Below are 26,074 nucleotides of genomic sequence, written 5' to 3'. Positions count from 1 at the left end.
CTGGATTTAAGACATTAACTCTGTTTCATCTGTAACAGATATTGCTGGATCTGCTGAGTTTCTGCAGCACTTTGTCCTTTTTTAAGCATTGGGACTATTCAGTGTATGGACATTCTAACGACAGTAGCAAGTCAACAAGCTCAACAATGGCTCTCTGAAGCTTACTTTTAAATTACACTTAAATACATCTAAAGATTCATTTTTCAACATTTTCTGTTTAATGCATGCAAAAGAAAATGCTCTGAATTTGGTGTCTATTTTATAACTGATCCTTTTGCACATGATTCAAATTTCAAGTTTTGTTGTGTTTTTATGACTTTTTGACATCCTGGAGTCTTGGATTTACTTATTAAATGTATTTTGGGATCCTTTTTAGCTTTATGACAATTCTAGTTAGCTCTGACCATTCTAAAAAGCAAATGAGTGATCGATTATGTTGTATCCTCAGTTAATGGTATATTCACTTGATGGAAGTACTTTACCAAAACATTTTAGGTAATTGTTCTGCAATACATAATTTAAGGTGATGTCACTCCATATCCTTGCTGCCTCCAATTTGAAAAATCTAATCTTAACAGTGGACAGGTCATAAATTGACTCTTTTTGGGGCATGTCATTAATGGCAAGTAATTTTGTGTTGAAATGTCTACCTGTTCTTGCAATTTAGACTAATGCAGCAATTGCTTTCCAGAATATGTTTCAACATAATTCATTTTTTTTCTACAAACTTGGATTGACTTTTTTTGCATTGTATAGTGAGACCCATTATGGTCTAAATTTCATGTTGCAGGACGCTTGGGCCTTAATTTCCCTCACCCCGGAACAGATAACCTTGTGGCACTAAATAATAGTAAGTACTGTTATTTCATGAAATTATTGCATGAGTCTGACAGATTTTCTCTGATTTTTAGATGCATAGAAGTTTCCATGTAACTTGCTTGAAGGTTTAAAACCAAACAAGCAGTGTGCTAGATGTTCATTTTATTCATGGTCAGCACACGTAGTATTAGCCCCATGAATTTAGCTTACCTGGTGCAATTGGTGCGTCATGCAACAAATGACAAACTAAGTTGATATTACACAAAGTTACCTGTACTTCAGTTTGAAGTGGAAGAATTCTCCAGTTCATCTCTGTTGAAGTATCCAATACCATCTTTTGTATAAGTAAGAAACAGAAATAGCTCTCATTTTGGAAAGTTCTTGTAACTAGCAGATTGTACACAACTCTTAGGAATACTTTGAACACTAATATTTCATTTGAATCTGTACATTTAGTTATTTAATTCCCTACATTCTCTTTTTTTAAATACAAATGCTTGTTAGCTTTCTCATTCCCCTTCTGAAAATAAACATGCCAACAAAACCAAGCGTTATGGCTCAATGGGGGAGCATTATCCTTTTGAGGTCAGTCCTTTGAGTATCTGTCTTCAACTAATGTGTGTGTATATTTATACTTTAACATGGAAACATAACTGCTGCTCTTTCTCCTTTAATTAATAGAAGGTTGATTTAAAACATCTGAAAAGACCATGCCACATTACTGCTAAATGTTTATCATTTGGTCTTGGTGGCTTTTTACATATATTTTCCAAGATGTTACCCGTAATGTTTATCTGTAATGACTGTATCTGTGTGTTCATATTTAAGCATTCATCGGATTATACTTTATTTTGTGTTTAAAGTTTAATGATTTTTATCATTTATGTCAACTCCTTAAAGAAAGAGCACTGACTGAAGTTTTCTCTTGGCTGAAATCCCTTCAGCATCATTGAAGTGAAAATCTTGTGAGCCTTGGTCTTGAACTAATCAGGAGGGCAAAAGTTACTAAAATGAATCAATACTAACTAATTGCATTATCCTCGGCAGAAACAGAAGGTTTAGTGATTATGAGCACCATCCAGGACTTGTGCTATGACTGTGAGCAAACCTGAGTCAGCAACAATTCTAAACTATTTGAGCCCCAGTGGGTGAATTGTTCTGTTGAGCTAATTCAAAAAAACTTCAACTTCTGTGCGGTCATGAGAAAATTTTAGGTTTGTGGCAGGATCTCTGAACTTGCTGATCATGTACCACAATATTATCACACCGTCTTCTAATCTTTCCATCATTGATTAACTGAGTTTGTTTTGGTCAGTCGTTTGTCAAACTAAAACAGCTAATCCTAATCACTTTATGAATGCCGTGGGGCTAAAGGAGGGATAATAAATTCAATCCTTTCAGGCCTTGTCTGTTACACTGAATTTTGCCAAAATGCAGTAAATTCAAGAAGGACTTGCACAATCCTGGTGAATGCTGAGTCAATTTCCCAGAGCTTTCTTTCAACAATATTGTTGCTCATTCAAAAAAATTGTATAAATTAAATTGAATTTTCCTCAGGATTTTGCCTCATTCTTAACTTCTTTGAGTTTCCACTTGGCCCTTTTGTCTCCTAAGTTACTTGATGAAAATTTCTCTTTTAATTAGTGAGAAGTCATGTTGAGAAACTTAAAATCTCCAGTTGGACTTTGCATTCCTCTGAAAGTAGCCTGTTAACGTATTTAGACACCCATTCCCCTTTCTTTCTGGTTGAAAGTTTGAAACATGTTTTAAGCATATGGCTTTTCCTCAAATAGAGCACAAAAAGATTGAGAGCAACAGTCTGGGAAAAGAAGTCCTCTACAGTGTTGAATATGCCTTTGTGTATTTTAGTTTAGCTTTGGACTGTGCCTTTTACGAATTGGGTCTCATGTTCTGAAATCCACTGAAATTCCTCTATTTCATATGCCTCTTATTTATAATGACCTCTTCAAAATTCATCTCATCACTGAAATTTTTCTCTGCTCATCCTAATAATTCCTTCTCGGGCTCAGGGTCTATTTTTGTCTGATTAGATGTCTGAAGTACACTGGTAGATTTTTCTACATTTTAAAGAACAAAAGGGAAACAAATTGTCACTGCACTTTTTTTTAAATCAGCTCTGCTTTTGTGGTATTTTGGCTCAGATTTTCTGATGACCGGATAATTATTTTTCCAGGATAGCTGGAATTTGTGTATGGAGTCCCTGTTGGAATCTCTATCACACCACGTTCTGTAGGAATGCCCTGGGAAATGGAATTTTCTGCTGGGCTGTACCTCTGTGCTTGGAACACTACTGCAAGTATCCACTTAGGTTGGAGACTTTGGAAGGTTCCACTGAAATTAAGTAGGTCGTTACTTAGGAAAAGTTAAAATATTAAAAACCATGTCATAACTCGCTAGTATCTATTAAAATGATCCTGTATACCATTATCAAGACCTCAACTGCTCCTCTCGGATCCCTTTCACACCTGGGGACCTGATAATCTCTCACTATGCCAGGACCTGACTCCTGCGATGACCACACCTTGGAAAATTTGAGCCCTTTGGATCAATCTACAATACACAATTGATTTATCAGTGCCTCTGAAGATCTTTAACATATTTTGGTCCTGGAATTTCTGCTCTTCCTTGCAGAAGATAGACATTTTATTAACTTAATGAATCTAGTAAAATCCAGCCATTAAAAGGTGCTGAACAAATGTACATTCTATTTGTGTTACTACTTTCCAAAGTTGAAAGAAGCAAAATTCAGCTGCAGAGATAGTAGATCGCTGAAGAAGGGTCTAAGCCCAATACGTCAGCCTTCTTGCTCCTCTGATGCTGCTTGGCCTGCTGTGTTCATCCAACTCTGCAACTTGTTATCTCAGGTTCAGCTGCAGTTGTGTGTGTATATATAGGTTCTGGGGTTTCCGTCTGGATATGTGAATCTGTATGAGCCCACACCAATTAAATGTTCCCAGAAACATCTGTATTATTACAGACGGTCAAAGGAATTGGTGCATGCAGCCAAACTCTGGTCTTACCTTAGTAACCAAACTTTGGGAGCATGTACTTTTTGCATTTTAGTACATGTATAATCTTGAGCTCCATGTAATATGGTTAACTCAAGTTTAATGTTCAAGCATGTAAGGCTAACCAGGGAAGGATTTCTACTGTTAATGGTAGAGCCCTGGGCAGTGTTGCCAAACAAAGAGATGTGGGGTGCAAGTGCATTGTTTCTTCCAAGTGGAGTTGCAGGTAGGCAGGGTGGTGAAGACAGAATTCAGCAAACTTGCTTTCATTGGTCAGTGTGTTGATTGTAGGAGTTGTGACATAATGTTGCTGCTATACAGGACATTATTGAGGTCCTTTTTTAGAATACTGCATTCAATTCTGGTCTCCCTGCAATAGGAAAGACGTTGAACTTGAAAGATTTCATAAAAGGAGGATGTTGGGATTAGAGAGTTGTTCCTCGAGCATCAGAAGCTAAGGGGTGATCTTGGAGAAGCTTATGAAGCCATGAGGGGTATGGATAGGGTGAATATACAGGGCCTTTTTCGCAGAGTAGGGAAGCCCAGAACTAGCGGGGTAATTTTTAAGGGACCTGAGGGGCAACATTTTCATGCAGATAGTGATGCATGTATGCAACTAACTGTCAGAGAAACTGGTGGAGGCAGATGCAATGACAGCATTTAAAAGGCGTCTAGATGGGTATATGAAATGAAGGCATTGAGAGAATCTGGGCCAAATGCTTACAAATGGGACTAATCAGTTTAAGATGTCTGATCAGCGCAGACAAGTTGGACCAAAGGGTCTGTTTCCATGCTGTATGACTCAGTGAAACAAAAAGTGGTGAAAATTTAATCAGAAACCATCACTGTGGTGAAGATTTTTCTTTTCACATTTTTTAATCTGTCTTCAAGTCGTGCCACCAATCTTTGGTGCTGATGAGACCTTGTTGTTCAATACCCCAGCTTCAACAGAGACTGAATCTGACTCCATAAGCAAGTTTAGTTTACCAGATACCGCTCTTATATCCCAAAACAGATTTTTTTTTTTTAAAAAGAGCTGAGTTCACTACAGAACATTGTTTTGCTGAAGCTTGTGTTCCACAACACGCCATTGAAAGGAATCATCATGTTGCTGCTTCGTAGTCTGTGGGTGAAACCAACAAAATTTTTGAATCTCATGAATGTTTATTAATTTTGGTGCAAGAACTGATAAATTAACTTTGTTAAACTTTCACTGTATTTATAGCTTTGGAATATATTTCAGCTGATAATTCACAAGTGAATGGTGGATAGCTAGAATTCATCTCATTGATACTCAGCAGCCAGTATATAGTAGGCTTCTTTTAACATCATTTTGTGGAGATTTTGGTGGAGTAGTAGGGAATATTAATAGCAAGCTGTTATGAAGTTATACTACCCTTTATAGTAAGATCACTTTATTCCGATTGGTATTCTAGTGCACCTGTAAATCTAAGATCGAAAGTGTGACGATACTGAAGCTTTAAGAGGTGTATTTAGTCTTGGTTTGTTTTATGAAGAAGGGTTGAAACGGATATCGAGTGGTCTACTCAAAGCCAGTAAACAGCTTGAGGCCATGGAATTGATTTTTTTTAAAATTGTAACAATGGAAGCAGCCTGAATGGGTGCAGTCAAACTCCCACAGAACTAGGATTATTTTTCTTAGTTTTAGATTTCTGCAGTTGCTGGGGACTTGAAGCTGAGAGTAGAAGCTCTTATTCCTCCCTGTTACAGCTAAAAGCTGGGGTTCTCCTCCTGCTCCCAGAGTTGCTTATGAGACTATCTATTTTACTGAGTTTGCCTTTGACAAGGGTGTGTTTATGGGACGTTACTATATTGGAACTGTTAATTTGTACTTAACATCTATCATTTTATTAAGCATTTTGATAGTTAAAATTAAGCCAGTTCTTTTCTTTTTATTTTGTCTTTTAACCGTAATGTAGAAGTAGTGTTTTGCCTAACATTGGGTAGTGTGACTAGCCAAAATGCATCTGGGGCACAGCGCCTTAATCTGAGCTTTTTCTTATTTTAAAAAAAGCTAAGGTCCAAACTGTCATCTTAATGTATCTTGGGGCAGTCTGGTCTTGTTCATAACAGAAGGAATTGTTTTCTATCCCTTGTTCTGCCTCTGTATTTGTAAATTGGACAAATGAAAGATATCCCATTAACTACCTGCAGGTATGACCTTCCTCTTGAAGGGTGAACATGACTTAGTCCCATATGCACTTTAGTTATCTGTTAAATTTTTGTAATCTTACACTTGCATTGTGTGTTTTGACTTCACTTGTATGAATATTTTATGTGTCATTGGTACTACCTTTCAGGTAAGCTATCATAAATATCTCTGAGGTAGTACATGTGTGTAGCTTAATAGAGGAAGGCTAGTTACCTGCATTGTGACTGCGTCTTAAAAGGCCAATTAGTGGTCTTGCTGTCTCCCGTTGCAGTATGAATGTTTTGAAAATCTCTCTGCTCATTTGTTTTGCTTTTCTCCTCTTGCCACTTGACTCCATTTTGCCTTTTGCAATTTTGCATAGTAAGTCTTTTGATCCTGGAGTTCGCACTTTCAAAGCTCAGTTTGAGAGGTAATCAACCAATTTTCAGCCAAGGAGACTAAATCAAACTCCCCAGAATTTCAAAGTATGAGAAATTGTCATATTGAAACATAACACTATAAAAGGATTTAGCATGGTAGATACAGAGAGAATTCTGTCTGGCAAGTATAGAGCTAGGCATCACTGTCTCTCAATGATATGTTGGTCAGTTAGGATGAGATGGTTTTTATTCAAAGCATTGCAAGGCTTTGTAATTCTGTGCCCAGAGAGCAGAGGATGCTGTGTTAGTCTGTTCACCAACAGAAATCGTAGATTTAAGGATACGTCAGGTGATATGGAATTGTGGGGAAACGAGGAGTGAATTCTACATCAGCTCCAGGATCTTATTGAACAATGATGTAGGCTTGAAGGGTGGAATGGCTTATTCCCATTTTTATTATGTTGTTGTATTTTTTTGGGACAGTCCTTGGATGTTTAAGTTTTTGTAGTTGTCAAAAACAATTGCATCACGCATCTTGGGTGGTATCAGATATTTGATGTAGTAGTGACCTGTAATCATGTTCTAGCTTTCTTTAAATTGGAAGTCACTAAATTGTCTGTGGTTGGTGTTAGTGTTTTGCCATTTTGGAAGCTGTGGTAATGCTGAATCCTGACATGGTTAACCGATAACCAGTGAACTGCAAAGCTCAGAATCCAGCATAAAGATCCTGTAAATTGCTTTAAAAATTCCTTTAGTGGGTCAAATAGGGAATGGAAAATGTTCACTTATAATTCGAGGATTACATACAGAATGAGGGAAAGAATGATAAATCGTTTATCATCTTCTCATTTTGAGTTACTGCTTGCCAAGTCTGATTATAAACTGATTTTCTGAAGAAGGGCTTAGGCCCGAAACGTCAGCTTTCCTGCTAATCTGCTGCTTGGCCTGCTGTGTTAATCCAGCTCTATACCTTGTTATCTCAGATTCTCCAGCATCTGCAGTTCCTGCTACCTCTGATTATAAACTGTTTGATAATTTTCAATTTCTTTTAATTTTCAAATAACCTGTTTTAAAACAATTGGAGATGATCAAGTATAATATCACTAATGCATCTGTAAAACTGTGGCGCAAAAATTACTCCCCTTTAATTTATGTAGTAAATTTATATGTATAGAATTTTAAGAAGAATGCAGACAAATGTGTCCTGTAATGGACAAAAGTAGATGCTTGGTCGTCATTCAGTTTATGAAAGATATTGTTCAGAAAATTTTTTTTCTAAAAATCATTTAGTCTTGTGCTTGCTGATTTGTAGTGTGACAGTGCTAAACGGAATGGACGTTATCCTCGGACTATGTTACACTGGTGTTGCCAGGAAAAAAAAAAGCAAATGAAAGCTTATCCCAAGTTATCTTTGGGTGTCCAATGAAAGTTTTCATGCTTTTCCACTGAAAGGGGTTAGCATGTGTCATGTTCACTTTCTTCCCAAGTCCTAAGTTTTGCTGGAACAAATACTTTTCTTGGTATACATAGTAAGTGGCTTTTTTTTTCACAATAAGCTGGAGAAGAATGAAAATGAAAAAATCATAACTGAGGAATTTAGCTTATATTTGCGTAATAGATTAGGGATTCCAAATGACTTTACCCGTAGGATGTACAAACATCTTTAGAAACGACAAATATAGAAATACCTTTTGTATAGGGTACTGGCACCTTATTAACTATTAGTTCAGCTCCTGTTTATTACTATTACTAAACTGGGTATTGCTTTATCAATTGACACCATATACAGAATAGTAACTGGTTATATAGTCCATGTAACTGATTGCAGAACAATCCATATATTCTTACTGTCGGGGTGTATTTTTTAAAGTTAAATCATTGGATCTAACCTTTTGTAAGAGATAGGGGTCTATGAGCAGCACTTTCTTTCAGATGCCACCAATTTCAAAGTAAGCCCATTCTCATCTTGTACATCCATGTTCTCAAGTCCACCATTTTTGGATTTTACAAAATTCACAAAAATTGACTTCCAATCTCCAATGCACTTTTACATGTGATGTTAGCAGAGATTTTGAACGTTCTGTTAGGTGGACATAAAAATCCGATGGCAGTATTGTGAACAGCAGGGTAATCCTTCTTGGTTTTGACCAATATTGAGCCCCTTAAACCACATCACTGAAAAGCAAAACACATTACTGAAACTGATGTCGTCAAATAGTAATGTGGTAATGAAGATAATTTGCTCTATGCAGTTTGATTTTCTTCCAAAAGTGCCTCTTTGCATATTGGATTCATAGCATTTTGGCTGCCGTTTGTTTATAAAGGAAAATGTATAAGTCTTCCTTGCCAAAAAAATGGTGAGATGTGATAGAATAGGTTCAGAAGTTTCATCGTTATATGATGATTTGTAGAATTTCGATTGGCCAGATGGAGCGTAATGGTCTTTTCAGCTCTATATGTTTCTCTGTCCTCTGCCATCACTGGTCTTCAGTTTAAGTCATTTGCAGTTTTTGTTTGCTAATCAAACTGCTATCTTTCCACTCCCTCTGCTTTTGTCTCAGTCAAACCGCTCAAAAGCAAAGGTCCCATATTTGTTTGCTTAATTCAAAATAATATGGAGCTGAATGCAGCTGGTTCATGTCCCTGCCAAATTCGGTACAAAATGCACTTTTTCTCCACAGTCACTTCCACACTTGAATTACCTGGAGCGCTCTGATCAAATTCCCCTAACTACTGTCGAATCACATTAGGTGACAAAAACTTGTAACCTCTCTGAAAAGGGTGTGGTCGAGAGCAAAGGAAGATGGAGAGAGATGTGGCATCTTAGCACAGAAGAGGGATTGGGATTAATTTTGTTTAACGTGGCTTCCTTGTGTAAAAGAGTGAGTTTATTAGTTACTAATCATGAGAAGAAATAATAACAGCACACATACAAATATTTTAGGAATAAGAAATTATTCCAAAAATAGCTTAGAGATAAGACATGTGTAGTCTGTTTCTGAGGTGTTTAGAAAAGAGTGGATAGTAGTGTCGTGGTTGTTACACTGGATGTTACCAGTAGTGTCACATTGGTAGTTGGAAAGTCTGTTTTCAGATTCTTGGCTTTGTAGGTTTATTGGAATTCTTTGTCCTGGTTCCTTTTGAACAGTTAACTGATTACCAGGACTCAGTGAGTGAAAGAGAAAGAAAAGAGTCTTTTTACTCGTAATGCAGGGGTGTTTAATGGCCATTCTGTCCTTGCGGACACTAATCCACACATTACAAGATTAGGCCAGTGACACACACAGACCAGACCCACTTTTAACACTTGTCCCTGTGTATTCTTGAAGTGGAAAGTATTAATGTCTCTTGCTCAAACTGCTGTTTCTTTGTCCTGTGCTCACAGCCTGGAATACTTGCAGGGAGTTATAGTTCAGTTGAGTAGTGAATTTCCTGATTTGGACCTTAATTGACTTAAGGTACGATGTTCCTGATTTCTTTTTAAGACAATAATTAAATTTATGTCCATAGTCTCTCTTTGGCTGTAGCTGTGCTTTTCTTTAAAAAAGCACTTTAGCCTAGCAAACCTTTAATTCCATCAGTGATTGAGGGTTATGATCATGGTCATGACAAGTTACAGATTAATGTTTGATGTAACCTTAGCTATTACTTATACTAGATTAGTAATTAGCTGAAAAAAGTTGAAATACGTAGGATAAATTTATTCAACAACTAAATTTTGCATTTCATTTAACTAACCAATGTTGGATGGTGATAGCGGTGCAGATGGTGTGCTGCAACTGTAGCACATGAGAGTTTGTGGAAGTGTTGTGAGTATTTGCATCTTGAGGAACTTGTGCTCTAAATTGTTGAACCGGAATCGGAGGCGCCGATGCCATGGTGTTCGGAGCAACTGCTTTGGCAGGTTGTGTGCTGTTCTCTTGAAGCTGGTGCACAAAAATAATTTAAAGATACCGTGCACTGAAATTAATAGAACAAAAAAATTTCAAAGGGGCACTGTGGCTCAGTTGGATTAGAGAATAGTGCAGGGGTGGTTCACGATCAGGGACAGGAGCATGTGACTGAGATCAAGCAAGTCGTAGTCATACAACACACAAACTAGTGTTTGGATGTCAGGTGCAAGTACTGGAGGAACTTCTGGCTTTGCCATCATCTGAAAGGTACAAGGTTCTCACTGCCCAGGTGAGTCAGGGCAGGTGTATGAGCAAACTGATCATGCCAAGCCAGGCCACCCACATGAATGGGGGAATGATGTAAAGAATAAAAATCACGTAATAATAGAAACAATATAGTCAAGGGATCTGATTCCATTCTGTATGTTGGTGCATGATTCCATGTAAATTCTTCGGGGACCTATGTATGTCCCTGTGAATCAAATAACTGAAGCTGTAGACAGATTAATTAACAGATTGAAGGAGATTCAGGAAACATCATTTTAAAGAAATGTTGAGGCTGCACAGCACTTTAGCTATAAATAGGCAAAATTAGTCAGGAAGTGGCAGTAAGTAATAAATGCAAGGACTTCACGGGTGGAGGTGACATCAATGGAAAATCAAAAATTGTTGAAACTAAAAGTATAATGATGGAATGAACAAAACATTGAAGAATTGGTAATAGATGAACTGGTAACAAATAACAAAGGCATTATGGAAACAAGGTTGAGGGATGATTTCATTTTCCCAGAATGTTTGACTTTTAGAAGAAAAATAACAAAGCCCTGACAGCATGTCAAGAGATAAAGACTGGAGAGAGAATGATTCTTAAAATCAAAATTCAGAATCTGTTTGGATTGAACAAGGGGCAGAAAACACTGTGGGAATTGTAGTGTCAGGCAGAGGATTAATCTGGTAGTTTGAGGTGCAAGTAAAAAGGATAAAACAGTCGTCATGGGAAATTTTCATCTTCTTAGAGACTAGGAAGTGAAATTGCTCTTTTTAATATTGAGGGCAGGTTCGTAGTATTCATTTAAGACTTTTTTTTTCCAATCAGGATCACTATCTGGATCAACTGTGAACTTTGAGAGATCCAGCATCTACCAGCCAGAATTCTCCAGTAACTGTATTTTCTGATACTTTATTTTTCAAAAGAAGACAATGTTGGTCACTTTGTGTTCAAATAATACATTCTTAGAGAAACAATAATAGTAGATTGTAAAATCTGCAGAAGTTATTTTAGGTTTACTTTGGAATTAAGTTTTACACTATTTGATCCGTCTTGGTTATTGTGCCTGAGCAAAGATATATTGCTTGCAGCAACTGTTAGTGACATTGATATCTCTTTTTTCTTTAAAGCCGGTCTGAAGGTCATGGAATTAACCTGGTCTTCCACTGGGAGCACTTTACTATGATGCTCCCTTGTTGGTGGCCATGATTGCCCAGCTGCTTGCTTTGTCCCCTCTCCCACACTCATCCTATCTCTCGTGTAATCGAACTCCTCATTTACTGGCACTTTTGATTAACTGCTGGCACCTGTACTCTGAGTATGCCTGAGAGCAAAGATGTCATTTAAAACTGCACAATAATAAAGAGTTAGTTGATAACTTTCCAGGAAAATGCCCCTGACGTGACTGATCATCCTATGATAGTATTAAGTATAATTCTCAAACTGCAAAATAATTTCTGGTTCAGAGATTGAATTTTTTTTTAATGCAAATGACACCACACTGCAGTTACCACCCTTCCACCAAAAAGAGAAGCAGATATTTAATGATGGATGAATTTTACCAACTAAACACAAGTCATACTTTAATTAATGTCAAAACTGGAAGTGGGTAAACACTTGGGTAATTCTGTGGGCTTCATTTTGTATCTGGTAAGTTTGCAAATATCCACATTAGACATATAAATTAATCATTAATTTATGCTCAGCAGCAGTATGCACCATTTGCAAGATGCACTTAAGAAGTTCAGCAAGGTTTCTTAAGACAGCATCTTCCAAACCCACAACCACTACCATCTAGAAGGACAAGGATAGCAGATCCATGGGAACACCACCATAGAATCATAGAATCCCCACGTTACGGAAACAGGCCTTTGGGCACATCCAGTCCACAACGATCCTCTGAAGAACAACCACCCAGACACAACCCCCTACCCTATTACCTTGCATTTTTCCATGGCTCGTTCATCTAGCCTGCACATCCCTGGACGCAGTGGGCAATTTAGCACAGCCAATCCACCTAACCTGCACATCTTTGGACTGTGGGAGCAAACCAGAGTATCCGGCAGAAAGCCACGCATGCACTGGAAAAATGTGCAAACTCCACACAGTTGCCTAAACCTGGAATCGAACTCTGATCCCTGGCTCTGTGAGGCAGCACTACTAACCACTGAGCCACCATGCCACCACCTGCAAATTCCTCTCCAAGCTATTCACGTGCTGACTTGGAACTATATCGCCATTCCTTCGTGGTGAGTTAAAATCTTGAATTGCAGTGAAAGAAGGCAGTTCACCACTGTTGCCCTTAAGGGCAACTAGGGATGGGCAACATGTGCTGGCTGAATCAGCAATGTCCATGTCCCACAAGTGAATTGAAAGAATATAATTCCCCCATATCAAAGTAGGGTTAAAAACAGATGGTAAACAGTAGAACATCTTAGAATATCCATAGATTTTCAGATCAAAGGACAAATATGAGAATAGGAGATAATTGGTTTGGGCCATCACAGGTGTTCCATGTGGCTCTGGGAATGTTTTCTTTCATTTATGAGATGTGGGCTTCACTGGCTATTATTACTTGTCCCTAATTGTCTTAGAGTGTTTAAGAAGAGTCAACCGGATTCTGGAGTTGCCTGTAGGCTAGATCAGGTGAGAATGGCAAATTTCCTTCCAAAAGGGACTTAGTGAACCAGATGTGTTTTACATCACTCAGCTGTGGTTGCGTAGTTATCATTAGGCCAGCTTTTATTCTAGATTTTTATTGAATTCAAATTTTACTATCTGCCATGATGAGATTCAAGCCCTTGTCCCGAAAACATTAGTCTGGGGTTCTGGATCATGAGTCCAGTAACATTACCACGACACCACTTTTGCCACCCAGAGATGTGATCACCAGAATCCAGAACAGGTCATATTCCCATTGTTTCCTCCATTTGACCCTATTATTAAAGAGACTGCATATTATACAATATATAAAGCTTTTTAAAAAATGTGGACTTCCATTTCCTACCTCTTCACAAATCACAGAATTCCAGGTTCCACCTTGGCCATTACCAGAAATTATATTCTGACTGCAACTGCGTTAATTTATCCTTTCTCCACACACAAGCGTACCACTTGCTTAAAGTGACTATGTCAATGTAGCAGTTAGTGAAGAAGGCAAATTGTGTGTTCGCCTTCATAGTGAGAAGACTCGAGTACAGGAGCCGGGATGAGTTGCTGAAATTGTATGGGATCTTGGGGAGACCACACCTGGAGTAATATGTGCAAATTTTGGTCTGCTTATCTGAGAAGGGATCTCCTGACTATGGAACAAAGGTATACCAGACTGATTCCTGGGGTGGGAGATCTGATGTGTGAAGAAAGACTGGATTGACTAGGCTGTATTCCCTGCAAGTTGAGAGGGGATATCTCCTAGGAAGCTATAAAATTCAAACTGGACTGGACAGGATAAATGTGGGAAGGATGTTCATAATCTGGGGATGTGGGGAAGGCCATTTAGGACTCTGATTAGGAAGTTTCTCCATTTGGAGTGGTGAGCCATTGGAATGCTGTGCAACAGAAAGTGGCTAAGATTAAAATGTTGAGGGTTCTCAAGAAAACAATTAGATATAGTTCTTGGGGCTAAAGAGATCAAAGGATAATGGGGAGAAAATGGGAACAAGTTACTGAGTTGGGTGATCAGCTATGATCAGATTGAATAGTGGGTCAGGCTTGAAGGGCTGAGCAGCCTACGCCTTCAATTTCCTGTGTTTCTTATCCACACAAGCCACTTTGCTTCCGTCATTCATATAGCAAGCTGTCATGCTGCTGTCTGATATTTTAAAGATGAATCAACATTTGGAAAACTTTAACATGGGGAACACTGAAGCCATTATTTTCATCTCTTACCAAAAATAACTGCTTTCATGCCATTGGACTCTCCTAACGGTTGGCTGCAGAGTCATTTTTAGAACTTGGCTGAAAGGCACTATCTTGAAAGCTAATAATTGGGGTGAAAATAGTAGAATCTGGAGATAAGCAAGTTAGTGTTTGCATAAACGGAAGCAAAAAAGTTTAATTTTACTTTAGTGTAATTTCTGATGTTAGATTTCTTTAGAGCTCTGTTGAATTTCCCAGATTGGTTGGGAGGATATTTGATCAGTTTTGTTTGGGAGTTGCATGAACCGCTTATTGAGTTGAAGGTTATAGATCCATAAAACTTGAGAGTTTCTTTTGACTTTGAGCAGCTTATGAAACCTGATCTTCTATCCTGTACCAAAACTGTTTATTTCCATTGCGCTTCTTTCTATTCTTATCCTTCCTTTTTTGGTGTTCAAATCCTTATTTGCCTCTCCAGTGTTCTTTTGAAATCTCCTTAAGCTCTAAATAATCCAAACTGCTCCCTCAATTCAATGCACAGCAGCCCTTTTATCCATTCCCACCTCCCGCACTGACCCTGGTGTTTAATATATATAAATCCCAGTGATCAACTGAAAGGCATCGCGTGACAAGATTTCTCATTTTAAAAGTTCTGCTAGAAGCAAAAAACAACTCCCACTAAACATGCAACTAATAATCTAAACGGCAGAAAAGACAACCATTAATAATGGTTTAACACCACATACTAAAACATGTTATAATTTGCTTCCCATGGAATTATAGCCTTTATCCGAAACAGTCCAAAAGCATATCCTGTTTCCAATAGGTCTGTGTCTCCCACTTTCATTGAATGAATATCCAAGAAACTTGACTCAATTTTCAGAATTTTTAAGCTGACGACCTGCAGCAAGGCTCACGGCAACAAAGCAATTTTTTCCCTCTGCCTCAGACTATATCTCCCAGAATTTTTAGATTGTCACAAGATGTCTCTTCAATCAGAGACCGCCCCACTTCCACTTTCTAGCCGGTATTTCTTCAAGGACTTGCAGCCTTTGCCTTGCCCTGCATTGGCATGGTGATGAAGTGGTTATCAAAATACCATCTTGGTGCTTTTTTTTTTGTAGTCTTGCATGTGGTTTTTAAAATAAAAATTGTTTGCTTGCCAGTACCCAGCCTTTTACAAACTGAAGTGAATGAGTAATATATAATGGAATAGTGAGCATAGAACAAGGGTAGTTATGGCCGTATGTATTCAGCCTTCTCAAATGAGGTTAGAAGAAGCTTTTTTTAAACTTCCTTTTCTGCAATGTTCGTGACTTGCTTAAATTATGCTGCATGTTCCTCCATCAATTAATGCTGCATAGAAAATATTGATCCACTCGAATTGCTGGAAATCCTTGGATTGAAATCAAATTGTTTTTGGTTTGCAGTACTCGTCTTTTATGTTGACCTCAAAATAATTAGTCTCAGTTGCTCTAATTTTCATATTCATTTATTAAAGTAACTTTTCGAAACTGAAAAATACAATTTCTTAGTGAGAAACAATTCTGTTTCGATATCCAGTGTGGGAAGTCAATCACAACCTGAGTTCGTAGCCCAATGGAATCCAACCTAATGAACAGGAAATCTAATTTTGTAGCAATGCAGAAACCAACAGTGGAAAATCAGTTTTGTGCTAATACACATTAACTGTGGCCATAGAACACTGCTACTTGTGTCATTTAATTTAGTTTTAGAATAATTTCATTTCAAATGTTTCAAAATATGTAAGTTTACTTGTAAAATACTGCAAGTTTAGTGATTTGAAATAATCAAAATACCTCTCGGTTGATATTTCTTTACTTGAGGCTTATGTTTATTAACTAACTAATTACTTTTATTGTGATGGGTCACACTTGAATTCAAGCGAAATCTTTTTTGTTGCGTGGCTGTCATTTAGTAAATTGCTCAACTGTTTCGCTGATGAACTTTGCAAGATTGTGGCTGCTTTACTGTTCCTTCAGTCAAGGTTTTTTCTAGTAGATGAAACTTTATAATTGCATTAATGTTTTGTCAACAATATTCACAAAATAAAAACTACTTCTATGTTGTTATTTTAAGAATAGCAACTTTGCTATCAGCTGAAGAGTATTACAATTAGCTCTTTGCAAGTACTCATTGTATTTGATTTTCAGAGTACAGATTATTCTGGAATATGTTTCTTCTTGTAGTTTCTAATGATAGTAATGTGGTTTATTTAATATTAAATAATGTGATCACTCACTTTCTACAGTTACCTGCCTTGCCAGTCTGCAAGTGAACAATCAGAAGCAATTGTGATTGCATTATTTGAAGTATAGGGGCTAACCTTCAATATACTCACTTTTGGCAAGGGCTTATCTATGGTATACTCTTGATAATTAAACTAATTGCATTTTTTAAAAATGATGTACTCAGTTCCGTAGTGGTTAGATCATCCTGAAGAATCATAAATGAAGAAGTGTTCATGTTCCTTTATTCTGCAATGGAAGCCAGTCAAATTGTCCTCCTTGCAAAAAATATCAGCTTGATAAATTGTTCATGGCATTCAAGTCACACACTGTATGTGGGAATTGTTTGTTTTCTATTCCTGTTATGCTTTCCCAATTTTATTTACTTTGCCTATGTGAAACTCAAATGTCTGGGAGAAGAACAAATAAAAGTTGTTAGGAAAAATTGGAAGTCCAATTCACTCCCTGTACTGTTGGGAGCATTGTGCAGTCAAACTGTCTTGATTGCCTTTCACAGTAAACATCAAGCAAGAGATGGGAGCAAAAGATGTTCAAAACTAATTTGGTTGGGGGTGGGGACAGTGGGGAATGTGGGAAGAGGACAAAATTAAGTTTTATAAATTGTTTTTCCGCATGATAACAGAACACTTCTAAAACTTAGTGTGGAATCTGGATGCAATTTTGACAATGAACTGACTCGTGTCACCTGAATCATTTGTGCCTATCATATGAAGTTTGCAATTTTTAACAGAAGGTTACAGGCCTACCCACTTTTTCTCTGTTTACATGCAGCAAGGACATTTGGGCGACGAAGAGGTAAAGACATTTTTAATACTCAGTGTTTGTTTGTGGAATATAAAGTCATATTTCAATGCTGTACTGGAGTGATTAACAACTTTCAGCTGCTTGTGTAAATATTTTGATTTTGATTGGTAAAACCCATGTATCTTTTTGCGGTGATTCTAAATGCTGTCACAAACTTCTAACAATTCTAAATTAGTAACTTGCAGTTTGTTGCCTTGAAACTTCTTCGATATACCTTGACAAAAGTTTTATGTTTATTTTGAAAGCTGTAAAATCACAGAATCAAATGGTCTGCTTTAAGCTGTGGCTGAAGAAATAATAATTGCTAAACAACAGTTGATCCAAAGCACAATTTTGAGGTTTCCTTTTGAGCTTGGTGTTTTATTTGAAGTAAATAGTAGGATTTGGTTGTTGTTTTTAAATCTGGCTATGGTATCCTGGGGGAGGTTCTGAATGCACCCCACCCCCACCCCCACCCAGTGTTTGCCTTCAGATGTGTTTGCCGTACCTTACTTGGTAGCACTCTTGACTCTGACTTAGACAGTTTTGAGTTCAAGTCCTACTCCATGTATTGAGTGCAGATACAAGGCTGACATCCCAGTGTTGTATTAACCAAATAATGGAGTATTGGACATACCGTTTTTCAGGTGAGATGTTGAGACTCTGTCTGCCCGCTCAGGTGGGTGTAAGAGATCTAATGGCACTTTTTGAAGAAGTGTAGGCAAATTATTGCAGTGTCCTGGCCAATACTTATCCCTCCACTAACATCACCAAAGCAGATTATCTCTTTAACCTTCTGCAATTTGAGTGTTTTGCTACGTGAATTAGCCACCACCTTGCCCATGTTACAGTAATTATTACATTTTTCAATTAATTGTAAACTTCTTTGAGATACCTGGTGGTCATGGAAAGCAAGATATAAATATAAGTCTTCTCTCTTTGTTATCTCAGTAACCTATAGCATATTTTGAACAAGCTACTGAGTACTCAACAACCATAAACTATTTTAATACTGGAAACAACTGATTTGGTCAAATTACTTTTCAGGTACCAGAAAAACCACCTTAGTTCCACCCCACTTAATTTTTTTCAGCTTTAGTAGATTAACCATAGTTTACAATTTTTATTAAGAGCTACACTTCACTGTGGGATATATTAGACAAACTTCCATCCAAATATAATATTTGGATTTGCTCAACTAATCATTGATGTCAACATTTGATCCATGAAGGACCAATATAGATTTCATTGCATAATCACAATCTGGTGCTTTCACTTCATTGCCTTCAAATCGGCTGTACCATTAAAGTTAGGACGTATTGATGTTTGTGGGATGGTAGCCCTGGCTTATTTTGCAGAACTTCAAATTTGACCAGCTGGTTGTTTGAAATTTTTTTTCTTCACTTATTTAGTGATTTAACTTGCTTTAATAAATTTTGTAAAAGCAAGTAATTTTCTATGGTTAGAGTTGGCAAAATCTCCACTGTATTGCTTGAGTCCCAGAAGTTCTTGTTATTTTTGTTTGGTTTGAGATAACCAGGCACCTGATTTTAGCCTCCCCACTGGATTCTAGTCAGAATGGCTTGGCAAGTTACCAGGGTCGGTGAGGGGTTTGTGTCATCAGGATTGAGTTTTCCTTCTCTGGCTGATATGAGATACTTTGAAAATCTTCCACCAGATAGTTCCCAGCTAGGTGATCTTGGCTATCTTGCTGAGATGATTCTGTACATTACATGTAAATTCTCAAAAATGTGCAATTAATCTCAAGTGCTAATTTGTGAGAGAATTGTCGAAGTGAAAATTCATTATTCTCCCCTTCTTCCTGGTGGCTCAATTGGTTAATGCGTTGTGTGGTTTTTCATTGTGTTACATAGATTAGGATAGAATTGGATATGGCTGCGAGACTGCTAGAGATGTATAATTTATAAATGCTTGTGAACGTAGAATGCATGTGTTGGAGGAGGTGCTGGAGGGGTGATCATTATAGCTGTGGAACACAACCTTGCTATGATTCACATTTTCAATTGAGATGTTTTAAAGTGAACAAATCAGAGATATGCATATTCCAATCAGAAAAATTACACATTAAGAATTGTTTCAAAGTTAATGGGGAGGTGGGGGAAAGACAAGCACATTTGCTCAAGGTGTATATAGTTACTGGAAATAAAAGTGGAATTAACAATAGTTTGTAGCTGTGTCTTCAGGGGTTAATGGGACTACTGGAGTGGTTTGTTTAACACCACACTGTATAGCATTAATTTCCTAGCTATCTTCAAACTGTTTATATTGGCTATACTTCACAATGTTTAGTTTAAATGTGAGATTAGCGCACATATAATGACTAACTTTATGTAATAACAAAGTGTAGAGATGGATGAACACAGCAGGACCAGCAGCATCTTAGGAGCACAAAAGCTGACGTTTTGGGCGTCTAGGCCCAAAATGTCAGCTTTTGTGTTCCTAAGATGCTGCTTGGACTGCTGTGTTCATCCATCTCTACACTTTATCTCGGATCCTCCAGCATCTGCAGTTCCCAATATCTCTGACACCATCTTTACGTACTTGCCTCTTTTAAAACACTCGGTTGATGTCCCATGAATTTGTAGGTCTTGAGAAATGTTGTAATAATGTGCATTTTTTTCCCCTTGAGGCACCAGTTCTGTCACTGAGCTGTCTGCAGTATTGATTGTAAAATGACTGAATTTCAATCAATCCTTTTTTGATTTTAACCAGATTGAATTCTGAATTTCCCATAAATCTTTTCCACTTTACCATAAATGCAGATATTTATGTATGGTTTCATACACTTTACTTAAAAGCTTACATTCATCTTTATTGACATTTTGCTTCCTTATTCGATGGCCCACGGCTAGTCTTGCTGTTCTTGACAATTGCGTTGCTCATACTAATTTTCAAATATTAAAGAATTAAAATGGAATGATTTTTTTAAACACAATCAATCATATGAGTTTTCTAAAACAAAAGATATCAATTGCTTAATAATGAATATATTCTAACAATTACATCTTTATGCTGAGTTGCATAGGCAGCAGTGCAAAATTTTGGTCTGAGGGAAATTTTGAAGTATCAGAATAATCTTCAGGTTCCTTTTTTACTTGACGGAGGGTGTGAACTGTTTTCCAGGTCGTTCTTCGCTATTTCCTATTGAAGACGGTTTCCTCGATGATGGTCATGGTGACCAGTCTCTGACATCAGGTTTAAACTCTCCAACCCGCTGTCAGAATGGTGAACGAGTGGAACGTTATTCACGAAAAGTCTTTGTGGGTGGCCTACCTCCAGACATTGATGAAGGTATGCGTGCAAAACTTCCAGCAGATCTGTCATAATGCTCGGATTCCTTCATGACTATTAATACTCTTCTCTATACAGTATTCTGTGGCAGTATTTTTTTTTTGCCCATTTTAACTTCTATTAAATCACTGGTATGATATCTCCTGTAGATGAAATCACAGCTAGTTTTCGTCGATTTGGACCTCTGGTGGTAGACTGGCCTCACAAAGCTGAAAGCAAATCATATTTTCCACCTAAAGGTAACCGACTAATAAAATTTCTGCCTGGATTTACATTGTAATTGTTGTAACCGCTAGACTTCACTTAAAACAACAGTCAAAGTCATTCTATAGAGTTAAAATGACCAAGGTGACAACGACCTTTAAAAAGATTGTAAAATTTTAAATTACAGCCAACTGTTGATTTTATAGGATGGAAAAATTGCTCTGGCAGCTTACTAGGGTAAATGCATTCTACAGCGAATATCTGTTCTGCAAAGACACCGGGTCTGCCTGCTGATCTGTGGTGTTCCCTGATGTCAAATGTTAAAAGATGATCCTTTTTTGGAATTCAGGTTGTGTATCAAGTGTTTGGCTATGACTGTCCCTTGGTCACATATACTCGCTGCCTCTCTCTGTGCGCCTCTCTCTCTCTCTCTCTCTCTACCTTTTTAACTATCTCTGCGCTGTCTTGCTCTTTTCCTCTCCCCCTAGGTTCAATAAGAATATTCAACAACAAGATAGGAAGTACTGTTGCTGAATGATTCGGTCACCATTTATAATGCTTTCATCATAAAATCATTAGAAACGACAACCAGATCAGTACTGAAAGTTCCTATTGGTAAATTTGAGTCATGCTTGGGAGCACATGAAGAACCATTTCTAAATATGATTTGGCAAGTGTTCAGATTTGGAATGTGTTGTTTATCCTGTTGAATTGTTTGGAAATTATTTGTTAAGAGGACGAGAACATTTTCCTGGATCAACGCTGAGTAGATGTTTACAATCCTTTTCGAAAAAGTATAGAATTTAGAAAGCTTTAGATGATTTTCATCGAGCTTTCTGAGATTGAATTACACAGCAGTAATTCAATTCCATTCTGGTGACGAATGTGATGTGCAAAGCAATTTCTACCACAGTTATCAGCTGGTAGAGCTGCTAATTTAAAAAGGAGGCAAGAATAAACAGTTGTACATGATCTGGATTATTTATAACTGGGTTCAATTGCTATTAGAATCCATTACAAGATTCAGCTCTCCGCTTTTGGTGCGTTTTATTATCATACTTGCATGCATTTATTCAGAAAGCTCGCTGATCAAGAGTAGTGCTTTAAAAATTCATGGCTAGTTCGTGGTGTGCTATGAAATACTGTAATAAGTTTCAACGTTTATCTGAGCAGTATTTCCAATACATGACATTGAGATTTTTTAATATTGCTGACCGCAGTAATTTAAGGAACAATAATACTTCAAAACTTAGTGAACCGATCTGATGCCAATTAGTCTGTCCATCTGATGCCAACTAGTGTGTATATTGTGGACTGTATACCAACAAATTACCAACAGGTTATAGATTTCATGTACAGCTCAAAATAAAGCTGATATTGAAATGAAGTTAGTGTTAAGTGTGCACAAAACGCAGGTCGTTGATTTTTCACCAACATGACTGTAATGCTGATGCGGCGTTATATCACGGCCTTAGGTTATTTGTGGCTGAGTACAAACTATTTATGGGATTTCAATATGGCTGTAGAAGAGGGAATTACTTGAATGCTTCCAAACACATCTGATACACAGATGCCTAAAGGGTTCTCAAACTTTGAAGCTTCTGTTCAGTCACATGCTTGCAATTTGCAGTGTCAACACCCATATTACCACCCCAGGAATTAAATATTGTGCCAAACAGTTGGAAAATTTTAATCAAATATAAAAACAGGCCCCTGGGAGGATGATGTACCAGTCTTTAATAAGATTTTCATGTGACCAGTGAAAGAAGACCACATCCATTCTTCATTAGCTCCATAAATCTGCGGTGTCTAACGTTTTGACTTGCCTTGGTCACTGTAGGATAATGCTGGGTTAGCAGTGTCTGTTTAGGACTGCTTTCCTCACTGACCACCTGAAGTTACTGCTTTATCATTCTGTAATATATACATAGTTTATTTATTGGATTTGCTCACATTTTAAAATGGATCCCATCCAAATTTGTTTTTGGCTGAAATTAAAATATTATGTCTGCAATCCCTGCTATTCTAAGTCTGAAGAAAATTTAAATCTATCCATTTTTAACGCTCGTGCATCATTTTATTCTTATACAGACTTTGGGAGAACAGGCAAATGGAAATTAGTCTTGGATACTTCATCCAACAGCTAGTTAGAGACCTGCTTCATATCAATGGCTACATTATATGCTGCAAACTTTTAAAGGTACAAGGGTAGCATCCATCTTTTGATCAGAAAGGATCTGTTCAGGCTGTTCTTGTTTGTTTCAGGCACCTGAAAAACTTACTTGTGCAACTTAAATCATTTTTAAGTATCTGTAAATTTGAATGTGATGAACAGAATTTTTCTATGGAAATTATTCTATTTTAACAGATATTGTCACATTCCCTGAAGTGCTGTTTCCAGTAACTCAAAGTGCAGCTTAGAAAGACAAGAACATTTGATAGCAAGTAAAATGTAGCTGTGTACTCGTATAGGTCAATAAAAGGCTGTGCTAGCTATACTGGTTAAGGATATATGCATGTCAGTCAAAAGGCTGCCACCATCCTGGCACCAGTATTTCATGTTGGAGAGTTTGATCAGTATTTTCTTCAAAGTGTAATACTAGATCTTGAAGTGTGACAGGAAGAAAATGTGCTCTTGAGTTACTGTTGAGTGAGTTTTTTTTTGTATAGCCCTTACAATTTTGTGAATTGAATGGCATTAAGTCATAAAAATCTTTAGAATAGTAGTAGCACAGAAAGAGGCTATTCAGGGCATCGTATCCGTGCTGGCTTTCTGCAAGATCAACTCGGTTAGTTCCACTCCATGCCCTTTCTTCATTATCTTGCAAATTTTTCTTAGTTGATTATCCAATTTCCTTCAGAAAGCCACGATTAAATCCACTTCCAGCACACACTCTGGGGCTGAACATTCCAGATCCTAAGCACATGCATAACAAGGTTGTTCTTGATGTTTGAGATTGTGGTGCTGTTGAAGGAGCCTTATTGGCTTCCTGCAGTGCACCTCAATACAGTACACATTGCAGCCATTGGGCACAGTTCAGGTGGGATGTGCCCTGGGTGGTGTCGATCTCTGCTTAGCCAGGCAAGTAGGAAATAGAAGGACAAATGCCATGCTCTTGAGAATGCCCAAAACTGCAAATGTTTCTCTTCTCTCCCCACCCACTTTGCTGTCCCAAGAGCAGGTGCAGTCCTGACTTGGAACTATATCACTATTCATTTGCTGTTGCTGGCTCAAAATCCTTTGAATGTCAAGAGGACATTCTTTCTTTTGTTTTTTTTTGGTTCATAGGATGTGGATACCACAAGCTGTGCCAGCATTTATTGTCCATCCCCTGTTGCCCTGAGGAAGACTTTTGAAATGCTGTTATTCTTGGTATGGACGGACATTCATTGTAATGTTAGGGACGGAGTTCCAGGATGTTGACCCAGTAAACGAACAGGGATATACTTGCAGGTCATGGCATGGGGTGCTTGGAGGGAAATGTGCATGTGACGGTGTTCTCATGCTGCCCTTGTTCTTTTAGGTCACAGAGGTCATGGTTGGAAGGTACTGTCAGAGGAACCTTGGTCAGTTACTGTGGTGCCTCTTGTACATTGCTGTGACAGTGTGTCAGTGGTAAAGGGAAAGACTGTTGAAGCTGGATGGAATGTCTATCAAGATAACGGCTTAGCCCTCGATTGTGATGTGCTTCTTAGCTTCTTAGTATTTTTTAGAGCAGCACTCCTCCAAGCAAGTGGGCAATATTCCATCACACACCTGAATTTTGCCTTGTAGGTGACGGACCAATTTCAGAAAGAGAGGTAGTGAGCTATACACCACAATTGCTAGTCCCTAACAAGTTTTTGTGGCTACAGTTTTTATGTGGTCATTCCAGTTTGGTCAATGGTAAACCCCAGGACATTTGATAATGGGAGATTTAGTGATGGATTGTTTTATTTATATTTTGTTGGAGATTATCACCGATTATCACCGATTATCACGATGCTGAATGAAGAGGTGGTAATTGGCCAGATTGAATTTGAATTTGTTCTGTGCTCTGTGGGCCGGACATAACTGGGCAATTTTCCAAAGTCGGGTAAATGCAAGTATTGGAATTAGTTGACCAAGAGTGAAACTAATTCTGGAATTCAGGTCTCCACTGCACCTGAGATGTTGTCTGGGCCAGTAGTCTTTGCTGCATATGTAGCTCCTTGACACACAGTGAATCAAATTTGTTGAATATTAGCTCTCAGGAGGATGATGAGCTGGATCATTGACTTAGAACTTGTGGCTGAAAATGCTTACAAATGTTCCAGCCTGGTCTTTTTCAGTGTTGTGCTGAGCTCTGCCATCCTCTAGAAGAGAATGCTCTCCTTCTGTTAGTTGTGTTTTGCTTTGCAACATTCAGGACTCCATGTGGCAGGATTGCTTTGATCTGATCCACTAGTTATGAGATTGTTCAGCTCTGTTCATGACACACGTCTTTCTCTGTTTTAGCACATTAGTGTTACTGTAGTTTTACCAGGTGTGGGCCAAATTGCTGCTCCTGATATGCAAACCTTTGCAGAGAAACTGATAACCTTCAGTGGGAGGAACATAAGAGAATAGAAGCTGTAGGCCTTTTGTTACCCATTCGCTGTCTCCTCTAAAAGGTTGAAAATCTTAAAGTTGGATTCCTAGCAAATGAACTGGAAAACAGGTTGGGAATTGTTTGAAATCTTTCAGGTATTTTTGCTGCATGTTAGTAAGATTAATAAAACACACCAAGTACTTTAATGAACTTAACGATTCACTGATGGAAATAGGAGAAATTCAAGCGAGAAGCAGGTTTGGGTCTGTGAAGAAACCAGGTAAGATCCTGACTGGCCACAAATCAAGAGAGTGAGCAAATTTCCACTATTTCAATGATATTTTGAGTTTAGTGCCATTATTATAAATGATCCTCAGCATCTAGGAACTGAGCAAGCATTGGGCAGTTTGAACAGATTGAGGAATTCGGTGAGCAGAGACAGCATGGACAGGTAGTGCAGGAGTCTCCTAGGGTCATTGATCTCTCAAACAGATATACCGTGTTGGATGCTGTTGGGGGGAATGGTCTCTCGGAGAGAGCGGCAACAGCCAAGTTG

The 26,074-nt window shown here is 37.9% G+C and overlaps 1 protein-coding gene across 6 annotated transcripts in view; it reads left to right on the top strand.

Moving 5' to 3' along the window:
- Positions 1–26,074, top strand: part of cpeb3 (cytoplasmic polyadenylation element binding protein 3) — a 106,482-nt gene that overhangs the window by 42,281 nt on the left and 38,127 nt on the right. For 4 of the 6 annotated variants that reach the window (XM_048550912.2, XM_048550910.1, XM_048550908.2 and 1 more), the window contains exons 4-7: positions 791–850; positions 17,441–17,464; positions 20,597–20,764; positions 20,914–21,003. In XM_048550912.2, the coding sequence (XP_048406869.1) occupies positions 791–850; positions 17,441–17,464; positions 20,597–20,764; positions 20,914–21,003 (342 nt within the window). The remainder of the gene's footprint in view (positions 1–790; positions 851–17,440; positions 17,465–20,596; positions 20,765–20,913; positions 21,004–26,074) is intronic. The other 2 variants (XM_048550913.1, XM_048550909.2) reach the window with 1 other exon arrangement.

This window comes from Stegostoma tigrinum, chromosome 20, assembly GCF_030684315.1.
Source record: "Stegostoma tigrinum isolate sSteTig4 chromosome 20, sSteTig4.hap1, whole genome shotgun sequence".
Lineage (NCBI taxonomy): Eukaryota > Metazoa > Chordata > Chondrichthyes > Orectolobiformes > Stegostomatidae > Stegostoma > Stegostoma tigrinum.
Note: the sequence above shows the minus strand (reverse complement) of the source record. Positions and strands in the feature narration are given on the sequence as shown.